Source organism: Lissotriton vulgaris, chromosome 8, assembly GCF_964263255.1.
Source record: "Lissotriton vulgaris chromosome 8, aLisVul1.2, whole genome shotgun sequence".
Lineage (NCBI taxonomy): Eukaryota > Metazoa > Chordata > Amphibia > Caudata > Salamandridae > Lissotriton > Lissotriton vulgaris.
Window position 1 is genome coordinate 600,084,914 of NC_141696.1, and position 20,839 is coordinate 600,105,752.

At 41.9% G+C, this 20,839-nt stretch overlaps 1 protein-coding gene across 1 annotated transcript in view; it reads right to left on the reverse strand.

The window, feature by feature from the left end:
• LOC147697778 (cell cycle control protein 50C-like) overlaps positions 1 to 20,839 on the reverse strand; it is a 399,761-nt gene that overhangs the window by 174,714 nt on the left and 204,208 nt on the right. Inside the window, exon 4 of the mRNA XM_086934448.1 lies at positions 20,702 to 20,801. Coding sequence (XP_086790574.1) covers positions 20,702 to 20,801 — 100 coding nt within the window. The remainder of the gene's footprint in view (positions 1 to 20,701; positions 20,802 to 20,839) is intronic.

A 20,839-nucleotide genomic window follows, 5' to 3' on the forward strand; every position in this document is an offset into this window, starting at 1 on the left:
AAAGACTCTGCCACAGCGAAGGTCCTCACCCTGCCATGTGGCTGCTGCCATGACCACGTGCCTCCTCGATACAGGCCCATTGCAAACTCAGCACCACAGCACCGCAGACTTATGTCTGTATCGACTACTGCCTTCGATCTACACTGAGGACAGCAGGGTTTACAACTTGAATTCAGATTTGGATCTACACTACAGACAACATTGAATTAGGCCTTTCTTTATTTAATCCTGAGACAATTGTATTATATGTCTTCAGATTTTGTTAAAGGATGTGACAAAAAGAATTCCTCGATGTCAGTCCTGACTACTGCCTTCGATCTACACTGCGGACAGCAGGGTTCACAACTTGAATTCAGCTTTGTATCTACACTACGAACAGCATTGAATTTAGCCTTGCTTTATTTAAGGCAGAGACAATTGTACTGTATGTCTTCAGATTTTGTTAAAGGATGTGACAAAAAGCATTCCTCGATGTCTGTGCTGACTACTGCCTTCGATCTACACTGCGGACAGCAGGGTTCACAACTTGAATTCAGATTTGGATCTACACTACAGACAACATTGAATTAGGCCTTTCTTTATTTAATCCTGAGACAATTGTATTATATGTCTTCAGATTTTGTTAAAGGATGTGACAAAAAGAATTCCTCGATGTCAGTCCTGACTACTGCCTTCGATCTACACTGCGGACAGCAGGGTTCACAACTTGAATTCAGCTTTGTATCTACACTACGAACAGCATTGAATTTAGCCTTGCTTTATTTAAGGCAGAGACAATTGTACTGTATGTCTTCAGATTTTGTTAAAGGATGTGACAAAAAGCATTCCTCGATGTCTGTGCTGACTACTGCCTTCGATCTACACTGCGGACAGCAGGGTTCACAACTTGATTTCAGCTTTGGATCTACACTATGGACAACATTGACTCAAGCCTTGCTTTATTTAATGTAGAGACAATGGTACTATATGTCTTCAGATTTTGTTAAAGGTTGTGACAAAAATCATTCCTCGATGTCTGTGCTGACTGCTGCCTTTGATCTACACTGCGGACAGCAGGGTTCACAACTTGAATTCAGCTTTGGATCTACACTACGGACAGCATGAAATTCAGACTTGATTTATGTAAGGCAGAGACAATTGTACTCTATGTCCTCAGATTTTGTCAAAGGATGTGACAAAAAACATTCCATTGTACCAGTGCGACCTGCCTGAACCACGAATCATCGCAGGGTACGCACATGCTGAGTTCTTCAGGTCCCACTAACTCACTGCACCACAAGTCATCTTCACGTGGCCTTATTAAGGCAGAATTCACAAGGCAAAAAGCATTGCTACCAGTGCGCCCCCCCGGACCACGCATCATCGCAGGTTACGTACACGCTCTCTGCCAAAGGTACTACTAACTCGGTGCACCAGGGGGGTGTGGCCAAGCTGTGGATCACGATGGTCGCACGGCATTGACTCTCTCCAGGCTGAAGTGACATATAGCCCTGTTCCCAGTCCCCAAAGCAGACAAAAAACATGCTGCAGCCGGGCGTATGTGTCTGCATCCCCATGGCACGACCAACAGCCGAATGAAGCCCCAGTGAGCGGCGGATCGAGCCAAAAGCAGCAACGGAGATCCCGTGCGAGGCTCAAGATGGCGGCGAGACAGTGGTGATGGGGAAGTGGTGCAGAGGTAGAGTGATCCAGAGGCGCTGCTCTCAGCCTGCGGAGTTGCGATAAGTCGTAGGTTCGGCCCTGGTTCGCCGCGAGTCCGCATACTTGCTCAGCAGACGCCCCCCAAACAATCTTGCCTTCCGTAATGATGTAATCTCTCACCTCATTCAATCACATCGATCTAATTTTAAGGACTTATGTTTCATTTTTGTTTTGCAGGTTACCTACGCTGCTACCACTGGAGTCCATCTCACGTTTAGTATATTATACCTTTATATTAAAGTTACGTTTCTATTTATTTATTTCTGTTTTAATGAAGGATAATTTTAAAAAAATAATAATAACTGAGTGTATACGTCTTCTTTTTCTGACATTTGACTATTATTTAGTGTGATAATCATCTGCTTAGAGAAGATTTTAAAATCAAAACTATTTAACATTACAGTGCACCTACAAAAAATAATGTAAGTAACTCTTAGGTACATAAATCCTGAGTAATTATACAACTACAAGAGTTATTTGAGTGTATCACTTTATAACAGCATAAGTACTGTCCGTCTGATTACAAAACAAATAAGGCACTGCCTAGCACCACCGAGGCTTCAGACACTGCAGAGGCACACCCTGCATATTAACCCCTTAGCTGCGGCGGCTATTCCTCCGCAGTGCTTAGGGGAGGGGGGGCCGCGCGGTGCTCCCGTGCTTGTGACGGAACTGCTCCGTCACGAGCCTCGGGTGGGCTGTGCTTGTGACGGAACGGTTCCGTCACGGCCCCGCCCGCCTAATAGAACACGTCGTGCAGGTGCGAAATCAGCGCACGCAGGCGCGGCGAGCGGGCCGTGACGGAACCGTTCCGTCACCAGCACAGCCCACCCGAGGCTCGTGACGGAACAGTTCTGTCACGAGCACGCAACGGGTTAAAATAAAGATTGTGAGTATGACAATTCCCAGACTTAATTTGCCTCGAACTCCTCGAACAATTAGTAAATAGTTCTCGGGAAGGTGGCCGCCTCCTAGACTACAAAACGTCTCTGTACCCTTCCGCGCCCAATTCACATGTAACATTAACACAGTACTTGGGGGCATATTTACAAGGAAGCTGTAAAAAATATACCCCTTAATTTGTAAAAGAATAACTGACGAGGCTCAAAGTTTTACTAAGAAAAGAATGATGTTCTTAACTAGAAGTGTAATATCGAGGCTAACTCTTTACCAGCTCTTTACCAGAGGCTGTAGCTGCGATTAACAGTTCCTATGGAAAAAATTTAAAAGTCAAGCACACTTACTGTTTGGATTAGCAACATTGTGTGCTGAACTTGTGACCTGTGTGCTCAATTGAGTGTTCCATGAACTGTTACCATGGTAACAGGCAGTAAGCAGTTTGGGGGTAGGGTTCAAAGGTGCTGGTTGTACAGAAACAGTCATATTTACCCAAAGTCCTCTACATAACAAAGGAAAAAGCAAACAGAGACGACAGAACACTGTGTACATTAGGAGCAAAAGAAGTACACAACTCTTCGAATTAAACACTGCTGTTTGCTATGGCAGGGTGTGAGCCGAAGCTCCCGCCCTGCCATAGCTAACTTGATTTGGATTTTGAAAGAGAGAACAGGGAATCCTGCTCACTCTTTCAAAATGCAAAGCAGATTGCTTTTCCCCACAGGGAGCTGCATATTAGCAGGTCCCAGTGTCGAAAAGTAATTGTGGATTCAGAAGGAGACGGGGAGCTGGCCTGGACCATGGAGACATTGGGGCTCCACCCACGTTCCCCAACGTTGTGTATACGCCTAAACAGTAAACAAGGCGATATCATTTTCACCACATTTTTGCCTTTTTTAAAATGGCCCTTGTTAATATGCCCTCAAGTTTGCTATGACAGCGCGGGAACCTCAACTCCCGCCCTGCCATTCCAAACAGCAGTGTCCCGGGGGTAGGCACCCCGAGACACAGCAGGAGCCAATCCTGGGGAGTGGTGTTCCCCAGGGCCCTCGACTGTTCCAGAATTGGGGCCACGTGATCCCCCTCAAACAATTAAAAAAGCCATGGAGGGTGGTGGTCCCTGGAGCTTAGAGGGACCTTTGAGCCCCCCACCCATTTTTTTTAAAGCCCCAAAGAGTAGCAGTCCCCGGGGCTGGAGAGGGCCTTTAAGCCCCCCCTACCCATGAACTTTACTGGTGGAGTACCTTTGAGCCCCCCCACCCGTTTATTTTGTAGCACCGAAGGATGGCGGTCCCCGGGCTACAGGGCCCCTCTGGACACCCATCATATTTAATATTTTAGACCCCTGGATTTGGCCCCTCCAGGTAGCTAATTTTTAAACAAGCACAGAAGCCTGTGCTTCGTTTTTATTTTTTTTATGGTGGATCCATACACCCTGCGCACATTTCTCAGTTTTTTCAACAACAACCAAAAATCTTTTTTTGGGGACCCCCTAACTAGGTCTAGAGGGTCAAAATATTTCTAACCTGCCCCCTTTATACGTTCTGAACACTTGTTCCACTGATTTCTAGACCCTCGCTTCCACCGAGGCACAAAATGGCTGCCAACAATTCCTGGTTTTGAATGTTGACAACCACTTGACAGCCAATTAGCATTCAGCACATGATCAGGAATGTGCGCTTAGGGTGCGCTCAGGATGCGTTGATCCACCGCGGCCATAGATATATATGTGCTTTTAATTGTGATTTTCTCAGGGACTACTGAATGGATTTACACCATTTAAGCAAAAGTCACAAGTCTGAACCAAGGACTACCTCTTTGCCAAATTTGGTGTAATTCTATTCAGCAGTTCAGGCTGTAGCCGCGATGAACAAATCCTATGGAAAATTGCATTGGGAATACACGTTTTGGGACCCCCTTTTTTCTCGGCTCCCGCTTCACAAATCACCCCAAGACTTTCAGGATAGGAGCGGACCGGAGCACCCCACTAGTTTTGAAAATTTTGCAAAGATTCGTCAACCGGCGCCAAAGTTATTCCAAATAGAATGTTGCAGATTTCCTATGGAAAATAGGTCCTAACTATAAGTACCTACTGGCGACCGCCGGTAGGTAATATTTATATATATATGTGTATGTTACCTATTGGCGGTCGCCAGTAGGTATATACATTTAGGACCTATTATCCATAGGAATTCTGCAACATTCTATTGACAATAACTTTGGCGCCTATCGATGAAACTGCACAAAATTTGCCAAACTTTTGGCCAGCTTTGTTCCGCTCCTTCCCTGAAAAATTTGGGGGTGATTGGTCAAGCGGGGGCCGAGAAAAAAAGGGGGTCCCAAAACGTGTTTTCCCCATGCAATTTCCCATAGGACATTTAGCCACGGCTACAGCCCGAAAGGCTGAACGGAATACACCAAATTTGGCAGAGAGGTATTCTTCAGTTCCGACTTGTGCCTTTCGCTTATCTGGTGTCAATCTGTTCAGTAGTTTTTGAGAAAATTACGGTTAAAGTAATTTATATATCTATGGGCGCGGGGGATCCGTGGATCGATCTGCGTAACCGACGCGCAGCCTACAAGCACCCTGCTGTGCACGAGCTGCATGCTCATTGGCTGACAACTGTCAAAATCAGGAAGTGTTGGCAGCCATCTTGGCACAATAAAACAAAAACAAATGCCGCAAAACACAAAAAGGGGGTAGGTTAGACATACCCTGACCCCCTAGGCCTGCCCAATCCGCGAATCCTAGCGATATTTTTTAAAAAAAGAAATGCGGTCTTCAGCGAAAAATATGTACATTTTCCCCCGGGGGGCCAAATCCCGGGGGCATTGCTGAAAAAAAAGTGTGGGGAGGTCCCAATCTCCCCACACTGCCCTGGGGACTGCCACCCCCGGGGCTCTAATTTAATATATGCGGGGGGCTCTGGGCCCCCCCCCGCAGCCCTGGGGACTGCCACCCCCGGGGCTTTAAAATGTTAGCTGGTGGGGCTCTGAGGGGATGGGGTCCCTGGGGCAAATTATGGCCTCGGGAGGGGGGCCACGTGGCCCTCTTCCCGATTTTTCTTTTTTTTTTATTAAAAATTGGGGGCAGGCCCTGAGGGATGGGGCCCCCAAATCCAATAAATTAGAAAAAGAAGGTGGGCTACACAGCCCCCTTCCTTAAAAACATTTAAATTAAAGAAAAACAGTATTGGGCCTGAGGCCACGCCCCCTACCAGCATCACTCTGCAATGCAGAGGAGAAACAAATTCCACTTGAATATTGGGGGTCCCTGGGGGCCAACTAGCCCACCAGGAACCTCCAGTATGTGTCAGGGGCCTGCGTTGCAGAGAGGTGTTCTGAGGCCACACTCCTTTTTACACCTCTCTGCAATGCAGCTTCCTGGCGCTTAGTGGAGGGACCTGGTGGGCTGGTTGGCTGCCAAGGACCCCCGTATTCAAGGGGAGGTAATCCCCCAACCTAAAACGCACCACGGGGCGCGTTTGCACAGTGGTGAAGGGAGGGGGTGAGGCCTGAGTTCACATGTGTGCAAACATGCCCCGTGGCGCGGTTTAAATTGGGGAATTAATTCCTTGTCAATACTGAGGATCCCTGGGGGCCAACTAGCCCACCAGCTCCCTCCAGTAAGTGCCACGGAGCTGAGTTGTAGAGTGTTGGAAAAAGGGACGTGGCCTCTGAACACCTCTCTGCAACGCAGCCTCCTGGTGCATACTGGAGGTACCTGGTGGGCTAGTTGGCCCCCAGGGGACCTCAGGATTCAAGGGCACCTAATCACGCAACTTAAAATACGCCACAGGGCGTGTTTGCACACATGTCACCTCAGGCCCCGCCCCCTTCCTTCACCATTGTACAAATATTTCTCTAAAATCAGCCAAACTACAAATTCCGATTTACTCACCTGTTATCAGGAGTGACCTCAGTGCTGCTTCTTTTAGCCCAGCACTAACCCTGAAAAGTAGTTCTAAATACACTTACCAGTAACTTGTATTTCCTTTCATAGAAATCCATTGTCTGGTTTTCAGCAGAAAAGTTTCGAAGTGTCTATTTTCACAAACTACAAATATTCCTAAAAAATCACCTGTATGACTTAAACGCATTCCCTCAACTGTTTACAGGAGATGCACCAGTGCTGGATCCAGGATAGACCACTGAGTAAGAAAAAGTAACGATAACACTACTTACCTGCTAAGTGAATTTTCTTCCATAGGGTAACATTGACTGGTTTTACTTGGAAATTCTTTGAAGTGTGGAGTTTTGGAACTTTAAAATATTCACCTAAAATCAGCCGAACAACAAATTCGATTTACTCACCTGTTATCAGGAGAGACCTCAGTGCTGCATCTTTCAGCCCAGCACTGATCCTGAAAAGTAATTCTAACCATACTGACCAGTAACTTGAATTTCCTTCCATAGGCTAACATTGACTGGTTTCACTTGGAAATTCTTCGAAGTGTGGAGTTTTGGAACTTTTAAATATTCACCTAAATTCATCCAAACAACGAATTCCGATTTACTCACCTGTTATCAGGAGAGAACTCAGTGCTGCATCTCTTAGCCAGGCATTGACCCTGAAAAGTAATTCTAACCATACTTACAAGTAACTTGTATTTCCTTTCACAGGAATCCATTGTCTGGTTTTCAGCAGAAAAGTTTTGAAGTGTCTATTTTCACAAACTAAAAATATTCCTTAAAAATCGCCTGTATGACTTAAACACATTCTTTCAACTGTTTACAGGAGATACACCAGTGCTGAATCCAGGATCCACCACTGAGTAAGAAAAAGTGACAATAGCACTCCTTACCTGCTAAAGGAATTTCCTGCTATAGGATAACATTGGTAATTCTATGTGAAAACATTTCTGTGTCAACTTTTAATATACAATAATATTCCTTAAAAGTCACTACTGTAACTAAAACATTTTTACTCAACCGTTTACAGGGGTTGTCCAAGGACTGAATCTAGGATCCAGTCTTGTGGTTAGAAAAGTAATCCATAAAGTAACTAATTACATTTAACTAGAAATTCACATTGAGGTCAATGTTGCATTGTGTTTGAAATTGCGTTGCCCATTGCAACAACTGTAACTACTGTACTTAAAAGTCTCTTGCTTATTTGCAAAGTATTTAAACTAAAGTAATTCATTCTAAGAAAGTATATTTTGTAATGTAATGTATAATGTAATTATAATGTAATTTAAAAAATAAAATATTTAAAAATAAAGTTTAACAAATTTAGTAAATCAATATCAAAAAAAAATATAACAATTAATACATTTAAAAATTGTCATTTACAAAACCTTAGAAATTCCGTGAAAGAACCATAGGTTTCAGGACAGATATAGTTAGGAATTAGCATTAAAAAAACCTTAGAAATTCACTGAAAAAAACATAGGTTTTAGGGGTGTTATAGTTAGCTGGACATTTCACTCGTACAAAACCATTGAAATTCCTCCGATATAGTTAGTTGTACTCCCCATATCTCGCGCGCCCGCAATCCACTGCTGATGATGTCACATATTACATCATTCATGACATGGTCAGTGACATCACTGATGACATCTCAAATGGCATCAGAGATTTTCAGTGAAAGTATATATATATATATGTGTATATATATATATATATATATATATATATCGAGTCAAAAACTCCTGATTTGCATGCTGCAAACAACCGAGAAACGGACGCTTGTTTTCTTCTTCTTGAAGCAGGTATTTTATTTCAAGTTTTTTCAAGTGAACTGCAAAGTGCTGTAATCCAGACACGTTTTGCCTTGCTCACTGGAAATGAGTGATTAGTGACCCAACAGATTTTAAAACACCATCTACCAATCCTGTGCATGTAGATCACATGGCTATTAGATAAACATGGAAAACAGACTTTTGAAATCCACGCTACATCCAACTTAGACACTGGTAAGGACCTAATGCAAATTATAAAAGCAATATTGTATCCAGAAATTTAAGACTGGGTAATAGAAATGTTGCAATTATTTAAAAATTCACCAAAAAGATCTGTATAAATACAAAAGGACAATTATCTTTCAAAAATTGTCTTGATGCCAACATATGAGCGTATGTGTAGAAATCACACTAATATTAAAAATAGTCCCAAGAACAGAGCACATTAACGGCTACATAAATTGATAACAGCATAATACGAGATTTGAATTTATGCTTGTTCTTGAATAATATGATGCTTCATTCCTTTCTCAATGGCATTCATATTACTAAGCTCAGAATATCCATGTGTTCAAATTATACCAAAAGAGTCCTTACCCTATCTGAACCATGATCTCCAAAAGTGCTAGTGCTAAAGTGCAATAAAAAGTGACTGTACTAGTGATTTTTTACATGTAAAAATCACTGAATCTTCAACCCCAAACAGATGCCATATCTGTAGAAATACCTTATCGATTTGACCCAGCCGGGTACAATTTCAATGGGTTGCACGGTTGAGGCGAGATCATGACTGAACAAGGAAAAATATTTTAAAACAGCAAATACCCGATCAAAAATTAATCCCAAATTTGGTCAAAATTAATCAGAACTGGGAACTGTGGACAGACTAATTAAATTATACTTTAGGTATACAGTACAGCAAAGTATAATAGAAACAGCAATCTGAAATTGGCCAAGCATAGTCTTCTTTAGGTTAAATTGAGTTTCAGTCATTTCAGAGACAGCAAACAATCAGTGCCAGTGTGCCAATAAATACCATAAAACCAATCATTCATAAAACTAATCTCATAAATTCATGGTAAAGTGCATACAAATTGACCACAAGACCGATATAAAAACCATCAATTAAAAATGACCTAAAACCAATTACAATACATATTAACTATCATAGTTAAAATCTGAAAACCTCAGAGTCTAAAGAAACCAAAAATTCAAAAAAATCAAAAAATCATCAGGTTCATCAAATTCATATATATACACTAGCCTAGATGGTAAAGGGAAACCCAAAATTCAAAGTGCAATGTTCTAAAATTGCCCTATAAGTAGTGATGTAGATCCTCACAGATGTTAAGACCCCTCAGGCTCTTGGAATCCATTTCAATGATATATTTTGTTTCTAATTGTCTGAGGGAATTTTCCCTGTTGCCTCCCCTCTTGTTCTGTGGGACACTGTCAATCACAAAGTATTGCAGAACATTCAGATTATTGTTGTGTTCTGTTCTGACATGTCGGGCAACAGGGTATGTATGATCTACATTGACTGTTGCTCTCAAATGCTGTAGAATGCGTGCATGTACCTGAAGCTTGGTACTTCCTATGTACTGTAAGCCGCAGATGCATTTTAAAACATAAATGGCATACTCGGTTCTACAAGTATAATGTCCTCTTATCTTAAGGGAACTTCTGAGAAAGCATTTACATAGGAGTTGGTATTAATTCCAAACTTACATGCCCTGCATGTACTGCATTTAAAAAAAACCTTCTTTGGAGACAGCCAATTACTTTTATTATATAATTTTGGGCTAGTTTTGACAAGGTCACTTCGCATGGAGTGTGCCTTGCGGTAAGTAAAATTGGGTTTCCCCAGTAAAACTCCCTGAAGAACAGCATCAGTCAACACTATCGGCGACTGGTTATTTATGATTTGTTTGATAGAGTGCGACTGCCTACTATATGTAGTAATGAATCTGCACAAATTCACAGAGTCAGAATTTTCCCTAGAACTGGGGTCACCTGGACCATCCATTGTGTCCAAAGACTCAGGTACTACCTTAATCAACTTGGACCGATCTTTTTGGTTTGCCTTTATTATGGCCATGTCCAATTTGCGCGAGTTATAGCCCCGTTCTAGTAGTCTATTCTTAGTCTCTGTTTGTGCCGCTGTTAAGGCAGCCTCAGTGCTGCATGCCCTACGATTTCTCAAAAATTCTCCATAGGGCAAACTGGCTATCGCATGGTGAGGGTGGAAATTAGAGGCATGTAAAAGTGTGTTGCCAGCGGTAGGCTTCCTGTACAAACTAGTTTGAATACTGTTGTCACAAATTTCTACCTTGATGTCTAAAAAGGTGGTTGACACAGAATCAATTTGGGATGTGAACTTGAGATTAAGGTCATTTGAGTTGATGACATCCAGAAAAGCCTTTGCCTCAGCCTCATTTCCTCTCCAAATTATAAAAACATCATCTATATACCTCCACATATGTATGAAGTGCCTTGTGCTGTCTTTTGAGGACATGCTCCTCCCACCAGCCAACATGTAAACATGCATAGCTGGGGGAGAAGCATGTCCCCATTGCCAACGCCCCGTTTCTGTTTGTACACCTTGCCATCAAACATGAACATGTTGTTATAAAGACACCACTGTATCATTCCTAGCAGCATTTTGTTATGTTGATACAAGTCTATGTTCCTATGTCAACAGCACGGAGCCCATCATCATGCCTGATTGCAGGTGTATAATGAGACTATGTCCAAAGTTAAAAATAAATACTCATTGGCCCATTGTACATTGTGTAATTTGAATAAGAAGTCCCTGGAATCCTGTAAAAAAGTTGGCAATGCTGTTACATGTTCTTGGAGGAAAAAGTCCACATATCTGGATGTGCATTCAAATGTACTGTTAATTGCCGAAATGATGGGTCTTCCTTGCAATGGGTCTAGACCTTTATGCACCTTGGGGATTAAGTAAAACGTTGGGAGGGTAGGGTATTCTTTGTGTAGGAACTTAAATTCATCTTTACTAATGAGACCCTCTCGCTGCCATTTTGACAGTTCGGTTTTATAGTCCCCGTTGATCCTTTTCACTGCTACTCCATTGCTAAGCTCATAGCATTGTCCGTCATTAAGGTGTCTGAATGCCTCACTCCTATATGATTCCTTATTCCACAGAACAATATTGCCACCTTTCTCTGCGTTGTTAATTACAACCAAATCATTGTTTTCAAGCTTGGTCATTGGGTGAAAGTATTGTTTATTTTTACCATGATTTTCTAAATTGCTTGATTTTTTGTATAACAATTTTAATTCATCTGTGATACGCTCATGGAAAATATCTATAGCATCCCGGGGCATGATTGGGACAAAAGTAGAAGGGGCTTTGAATGGACTATTGCCAGGTGAGGAGATATTAACATTCTCTTGTTGTGCTGCTGTCTGTGTACCACACGCATCTTCATCTCCCCCTAATGCATGTAGTGTGGTTAACAGCAGAATTTCTCCTGCCGTAAGTCTTGTATTTTCTACTGATGCTGGGACAGATGCTTTGTCTTGACTTTGATTTTTGATGGTAAAATATTTCCTGAGTTTCAATTTACGAATGAATTTATAGACATCAACACGTGTCTGAACAAGGTTGAAATTGCTTTCAGGGTAATAGCTTAGACCTAATGCCAAAAGTTGTTCTTCGGCCTTATTGAGTTCAATATTAGTCAAATTGATAATCGTTTGTGCTTGGGGTGCTACTTTCTGCGCCAATTGCTCTTTTTCAATTGACTACTGCTTTGCGCATATATATATAATTACAAATACATATGCACTTATAACTCTTCAATGATCTGTCCTGGTGCTTGGATCACACATCCTGATCGGGTCATCAGAAACTAGGAGCTGGCATTTGAAGTGTCAGTGATCTGCATAGATGAGGTGGAAACAACAGCAATCTCAGGATCAACAACGGTCTGATTGTGTACCCAGCCTCTACGGTGATAATTGATGTTTGGTGAGTGATGAGCCACATGTCTGAAGTGAGATGAATCTTTAGCAAGGGATACCAAGGACATTCAGCAGTCACCATGTGTCCTTTGATGGCGGTAAAAGCATATGGCTCAGCGTTGAAGGGAGCATCAGATTTTCATTTTCTAGATTGTTGCACGAGTACTTGATCTCCTCGCTTGAAAGTGATATCTTTCATATGACGTCGCTGGTAAGCATTGATTTGAAATTTTTGTTTGCGACTAAGATCTTCCGTGCAAATGTCTTTTTCAGCCTTTGATCTGAGGTTGGTCCATTGTGGTAACTTGGTCATCATGGCTCTTATTGAGGTTGCAGGGCTTTCCCTTGTAGTCGAGTGAAGGGTAGATCAGTAAATTCAAAGAGTGGTATTCAAAACAACATTGAGATCAAACTTCTCTAATGCAGTACACTAAACAGCTTTCTTTCGAGTGCTCATGAATCGTTCTGTAAGGCCATTGGCTTGTGGCCAAACAAGAGTGTTTTTCTGATGCCTTACATTGAATTGGCTGAGAAAGTCTTTGAACTTTTGACTATTGAAGGGCAGGCCGTTGTCAGATTTAAAAATCATGGGGACCCCCCCCATGTCGCAAAGATGCCATCTAATCTTTCAATAACCTTTTCATGAGTGATGGATGAAAGACCAACGGAAACCGAGAGCATTCATCAACAATGACCATTAGAAGATGTCTATTTTCAAGAGGACCAAATAAATCAACAGCAATTCTCTCCCAAGCATGGGTAGGCAATTCTGACATGTTTAAAGGGTGCCAAGTCACGTAGGATGAGAGACAGTTGCATAAATGACAGGCCTTTAACTCTCTTTCAACCCTTTCATTAAGATAAGGAGACCATACCTTGGGCTGATTTAGATCTTGGCAGACGGGTTACTCTGTCACAATGGTGACGGATAGCCTGTCTGCCACACTAAAAATTCGGCAGGATATAATGGGATTTATATTTCGGCAGACGGGATATCCATCACCGTTGTGACGGAGTAACCCGTTCGCCAAGATCTATATCAGGCCCTCTGTCTTGATAAACTCTCTTTAAGGCAACTTTTCCTCAGTGCCCCTCATGGGTCACTTCAATTACTTGTTGTCGTTGCCTCTCCAGAATGACAAATAGTGTACCGGTCAAGATGAGGCCTTCCCGAGTTACAGACAGTTCATCTCTTACATTTCTGAATTTTAAGTACTCACGGTCACTGGTGAGCGGTCGAGACTGCTGGTTCTAAAATGGGTGAGCAATGATGTCTTTTAATTTCAGCATGTCACTATCTTGGCTCATGGCAGTGACAATTTGTTTTAATGACATGGCAGCTGGTGTGCACAATTTTACAATGAAATGTATATAGGCTTCAGCCATCTTAGATGGGTTACCAGGGTACTGTGATATAATGTGCCTGGATAAGGCCCATGTAGCGAAACTGCTCATTTTTTACATTGTCCTCTTTTTCACAATAATATTACTGCTGTGACCTTTTGCACATATTCGCGTGCGTGACAATGTTGGATTAGTTTCTCTGAAACAACTTCTGTTTACACATCTGGCTTCACATAACATCATCATGTTCCCTCGGACACCAAGTACACTGCCTTTACGCACAAATGTACAAATGTCGTTCTATTTTCATCGACGGGGAAATAGGGCTATCCACATATCCATAACATTGCTAATCTATACGTACATGGAGGATGCTTTTTATTATCAATAATCATCTTCTCATAGCATTAGCAGAGGAGGACCTTCAGCTGACATTAGGGTTCCAGCATGCTGAGACTTCATCATGCCGTAGTCTAACATCTCAGCGAGGGGTGTCCAGTTCATGACATAGACGGGGTCCTACATTCTTTACCGCCAGGTAAATGGGTTGGATCTTCCCATGGGGGGATTCTTGGCTTTACACCTACACACACTCTAGGTACACACAGTAGGGTTTGCATAGTAGGAGTACACCTGATCACTACCTTGTTTATAGGCCTGTATATGTACACTATTTTAGCACCAGGGTAGAACTATATCTGCTATTTACCCTTTTGGTCCTTGCAATCACTTTCATCTGCTTTGATCTATTGATTATCACTGCACATGTATTTTATACAAGAAAAACGTTGGTTCAATAAATATACTGAAAACATTCCACTGTGTATTCTCTGTATATTTCTCTGAGAACAAAAGAGCACAAGTGACTGAGCAAGAGGTTCTGATCTGTTACCACGATCCCTCAGTGGTCAGGGTTGTCATGTTCAGTGGTTGCCAGAAACCATTCGCTCCCTGGTAGGGTTAGGGGGCTTATGGTGGCACTGTGAGCTAGCTGGTCTCTAGGCCAACATATCTTGCGGGGAGCTTGGAATCTGTCCAGGCACCTCACCCAAATTTTATGTTGTCCAACAAACGTGTAGATCCTATGGATTAGTGGGAACTACACAACAGTACTGGCACTCTTGAGAAATAATCAGAAGGATTCTAATCTTTTCCTGGATGGGGTAATGATCGTGTAGTTGTATTCTTGTAATCTCAGTCCCCAACGTTCAATACGAGGAGGCATCTTGGCTTTTGGATTGCCAAATATTGTCAATAGCGCTTCATGTTCCTTCATTACTGTGAAAGTCTTTCCATATAAGAACACATGGATATATTCAAAAGCCCACTGCCAAGCTTTCTTTCTTGGGTAATGAATAAGCATCTTCAGTTTGTGACAAGCTTTTATTGCCATAAGCCACAAAATGCTCTTGGGCATTTGGCCGTCCATTAGGCTGTGAAAGGATTACACCTAACCCGACAGGGCTAGAATCAGCTACAAGTGAGGCTTAGGATCAAAGTAGGCCAAATCAGTGGCATTCTCATGGCTTTTTTGATTCTCTTGAGACTTTCTTCGCATTCATGTGAACACTGAAACACAACATTCTTTTTCGTCAGTTCTCGTAACAGTGTACTGACCGTGGCAAAGTCTTGTTTGTATCTAAAACAGTAACTGGCCATCTGAGAAATTAACATAACATAGAAATGCTCTAGGGGGTATTAACAGTAGATAGCGCTTGCACTTTAGATGAATCTGGTGTCATGCCCCCATCCGAAAAGATATAAACAAAGAATTTCAATTTTGTCTTTTAGAATTCACATTTTTTAACATTAATAGTCATACCAGTACAATTTAGCAAACAACATACTTGCATGAGGGTTTCTCATGCTCTTTGTGAATAGCTCCAGAGATTAAATTTAGGCACGATAGAGCCAACTGGCTTAAGTATATCCACATACTTGTTAATGCAATAACCAGTGGGGCTCCCATCCCTTATTCTTTGTGCAGTGCAGAAATAATACCATTTCACAAAAAAAGGGGCCGCACATGCCCAAGTAATTATAGGCCTATAAGCCTAATAGATTCAATCCAAAAAATGATAGCCAGGCTTTTGCTGAGTAGAACCCAAACCTGGATATGCGAACATGATATTTTATCAACATTACAGGCTGGATTCTGTTCGCATGTCAGTACCGTTGACCAGGTTTTTAGAGTCATGCTGCTCTATTGGCGGACTTTGATTATTGCAGAGGGGTACCATGTATGCAGCGTTTATAGATCTCAAATCCTAATTTGATTTGTTCCCCGCAACAAGCTATGGGAAGCTCTGAAATAATCAGGGATGCCACTGGAACTCCTTCCCGAATTGTCAAATTGCATGAATTAAATTATGCCAAGGTTTGCTGGGGCTCTAAGGGAATGATCACGGAAAGGTTTCCGGTAACAAAAGGCGTCCGTCAAGGGTTCGTTTTGGCCCCTACTCATTTTACATTGTTTAATAATAGGGTAGGTAATTATTTTCCACATATCCCACTGATGCACCTTCACTCGATAGCCTGAAGGTAACCCTATTAATGTTTGCAGATGATACTCTTATTTTATCTAAAACACAGAAAGGCTTGCAACGAGCTCTAGATAGATTTAAGGTTCTTTGCAGTGATCACAAGCTCGTAGTTAATGTAGATAAAACAAAATTCATGGTTTTTCACAAACACAAAGTGGTGAAAGGGAGAGTATACATGAACAATGTCCAACTGGAACAAACTGAAATTTTTACGTATTTGGGGGTAACCTTGGGAAAGAAGCTAAACTGGAAACCCCAGACTGATATATTGGCCCTAAGGCATGCTCAACTTGCAAGTGTCCTACTAAAAGAGCATCAGCTTTTGCAAACAAAGCCGGTTGTCCCTGCATTAACGATTTATAATGCTAAGGTTAGGGCCTCGATTCGTTACGGTGCAGAGCTTTGGGGTTTTGAAAATATAACATCCTTAACTGCAGCCCAGAGTAAGTTCATGGGAGCTTTAAATGTAAATGTAAATGTACAGGAATTTATATAGCGCAAATCACCAACCGGTTTCTAAGCGCTTGCTTAGGGAACCCGTCCTGGTATTCCCCTGTGAGATAACCCCGGCAGGGTATCCGCAAGGTGAAAGCCAGGCATCCCGCCGCGAGGGGCCGTTGTGGAGATTAAGCAAGCTATTGCCCAGAGTCGCAGAGTGTGAACCCGTGAATCGAGTAGGCACCGGAGCGAGAGAATTGTCGAGTCCATGGACATTTTTTCTTTTTTTTTTTAGGACTCAAGACCCCGCCGAGCCGGGAATTGAACCCTGGTCTCGGGCTGACCTCTGCTTCCAGGTCTGCCTCCTCTAACCAGTGAGCCACACTTCTCCACACAGGACTCCCACAATCAACTCCCCTTAAACCCCTATATTTAGATCTGGGTTGTTGTGAAATTGAGGAGTACACTCTGTTTAGGCCCATGGCATATTGGAGAAGGCTCTGGACTACTCCGGAGCTGTCGCTCTATGCCAATGCACTAAAGCATGTAAGAGAAGCCGATCCATCATGTAAAATCTTATGGTTACATAAAATTAAGGGCACATTGGTGGAGATGGAGATCAGTCATCTGTGGGAGGATCCAGCAGGCAGCACGTTTCCATCCAAAAAAGCTTACAAGGGAGCCTACATGAATATGGCCAAAACAAAGTGGTTGTCTTCCATTCAGAATACTTCCCTTATCTTCAGAGTAATCTTCGGACAATGTTTGTATGCCTTTGACACTTTTTCATGTCGATCTTTCGTTCGTCTGTTTTTTCGCTCACATTCGACTACTCCCACATATGCATCCTTCTCTGAAGAAAACATCAACATTGCACAATTCTCATTGTCACACTCACTTGAAACCAACACTGAGGAACTCTTGGACATTGACTTTGATGAAGATCAACTTCATTTGGTGTCGATTTGCCCCATTTGGTGTGATCCCTTGGCCTTGTGGAAGCATGTCCAATGTTACTGATGTATCACTCGGTCTGACATTTTGTCTTCATACTGTGACGCACTTACTTCTCTCTTTGACTTGCAACCCATGGCAAAATGGTTCGCTTTCCTACAACCATTGCATATCAGTCCAATGGTGGGACATCTATTATCGAAACACATTTTCTTTTTTTGTGGAGACATCGCCTTGCGCCCCTCAGTTTTATGCTATGGCTTGCTTTTCATATTAATGACTGATACACTCTGGGTACCACCGGCCTCCATGTCAGCCGCTTGTCGATTAGCACACTCCTCAGCTTGGGCAACTGTGAGGTCCTGCTCTAAGCTCGAACTTCCTTCAGCATTTGCCATCGAAAGGAATCTGATAGCCATCCGTCTATAACTTTGAGGCATGTAGCTTGATCATCATTAAAATCATTGAACTTGCAGTCTTTTATAAGGAGATCCTGTCTCTCAAGGAATTGATTGATCGTTTCACCAATTCCCTGGCGTTCATGACTGAAGATGTATCTTTCGTAATCTACATTTGGCACTGAATTGAACTTGACATTTAAGGCTGCTTTGATTTGATGGCACATCACTTCACCATCTTGATGTATCTTTTTAAGGCTTCTTTTACACCTTCACCAGCCATGTTCTTCAGATACTTGCTAAACTTTTTGTCATCTGTTTCATCTATTGCAGGGGTCTCCAAACCGGTCCTGGAGGGCCGGATCCATGCCATATTTTTGGGATATCCCCATTGAGATACATGTAGTAATTTTAAAAATCTGGCATGGATCCGGCCCTCCAGGACCGGTTTGGGGACCCTTGATCTATTGCATCTATGAATTCCTCAAAAGTCTCTATTCAAGCAGTCCACCAATTTCCAATATTTTGTTTTTTGTCAGTATCAAATGATGATGACGGTTTTAAGAAAGCAGAAGCAGTATGTCTTCTATGGCACAGCATGGAGGGAGAATTTTACAGTGGATCCTGAAAGCGTACAGCCAAATTACTGATGCCTGGATTTTGACGAGGAGGCCCCTTTCGTGATTCCACTGTTATCCGTGGTGCTATCCATGGTAAGTCCACCCACATTGTTTCACGGATTTTATTGCTAGGTTCACAACTACATCCTGAAACATGCAATTTTAATATTTTACCGGGCCTTTGGCAGAAAAATTAGTCTAGCCACAGGATCCCTTTACAAAAGATCTACACCATTTGAAGAAATCTATTGCTTGTTTTTCAGCCACACTCTGAAACATGGCTTTTTAATATTGCACCAGGTAATTGTCAGAATCATTAGTGGATCCACAGGATCCCCTCATAAAACATACTGTAGAGAGTAAACTCCATCATTTATCCACTAAACGTTTTTTGCTGTATTTATGGAGTCACAACAATTCCTTTAAAACAAGTATATTCACACATGCTTTGAGCTGTGATGAAAATATTCACGATTTAGTGATTATTGGGTGTTCCCTCTTCAATTAGTGCTGCTATCAGTTTCAACTAAAGCTCTACTGCTAGATGCTATACTACACTTAATAAGATTTTATTAGACCAACATGGCTACCAGATGAAGGCGTACCACCGAAACGCACGTAGAGAAACAAATTACGTTAGCCATGACCACACTGTTTGGTTGTCTAAAATAATATATGTATTGAATTTTTTGTCTTGATTCTATTTTATTATATAAGTTTATGTTTAACATTACAACATCATGTTTGACATGCTTTAATGTGATGTATCATTAGGCCAGGTATAAATGATTAAGTATGTGTGAATATTATTAGCAACAATGATATATTCATTTTCAACTCACTACATTAGCCAATCGAGAAATTGCATGTCTATCAAAACTGTTATTGATGCTATTTTTCATTGTCTCTCTTTCTATTACTTAAAAAGATAACATATTTAAAACCATTCCCTACAAACACTTTGTTTCTGCAAATAATACGAATTATATTTTTGATACTTTCTCTTTTCTGGTCACACATTGTCTTTGTTCATTAAAGGTCCACTTTTTACCCATTTCCTAAATGGTTTAGTCACATACAGCAGCAGCAGTATAACCACTGGTGGACAGCAGTGGTCTCTCTAACACTTCTTGGTGAACTTGCTCATGCAAACCATCTCTAAAGCTTTGTGACACGCTGGCTTCAGGGTCAACCTTGACAGTTGGTGGAGCTTTGGTCTTGTTCTTGCTCATTTTATTTTGATGGATATCTGTAGGGTTGTTCTGACCTCAAACTTTGCAGATTTGGTGGTGGTCTGCTTTGCTTACGGTCAGCTCCGCAAGCACAGTCCAGCCCTCCCTCTGGGGCCCTTCACAGTAGGCTATGGTATGATGACTCTCTCTAGGTGTAAACAAGTATTTTTGATTTAAATAATTTGATAAGCAGATAATGTTATGGTATTCAATTGGCTTAGTGCTTAAATGTCTCTTCGTAAACACCTGGTTAGTCTCTGCTTCATAGCACATCAGATTACAGATTAACTTGCACTTGATTATCACAATACACTACTTTTCTAAACCTAATTGCATCTGCCATTAGCACAATCACTCCATATAGCATTAATTTGCATAGTGGCACAGTACCTCTTTCTGCAGCCTTTTCATTTGAATTTTGGCCACCGATGTATAGATTTTCAGTGATGCTTTCTTTGTTTCTGAAACCTTTACACAGGCTGGTGTTGGGCTGAGATTCCACAGATGCCAATGTTGATTCTGTACTTCCACTACAGCAAATGTGGCATGCACAAGCAGTTTGTTTGACCACAGCAAACTCTCTGGGAGAGCACTGTCGATATACGGGTTACTCATCCCCTACTCAGCGCCATTTGTAGCGTCCTACTCATTCCGGGCGCTCACCAATGACTCCGCCACACACAAGAACAGTTATAAATGTCTTTATTCTTCAGTGTGTAAGTACAAACTCGATTTTACAAACCTGCATTCACTTTGCTACCTTCCAGTACCTACGTCACAGGTCTTTGACATCCATCAGGAACTGAAAGAGTTCTGTTATTCTTTATTTACATGACACTACAGTATGGACAATACATCAGACATACAGACGGAAGCAAAGGTAATATGCAATACACTTACCATTAAACATGCTGTTGGCTACGACACCACATGGGGCCATTGGAGTCCCATCTGGATATCTTGCAAAAGGTTCACATTTTTGGTTGAAAGTACTGTTGTTCTATAAAATAAAAAGTAAAGGGTCATCTTTTTCAAGCT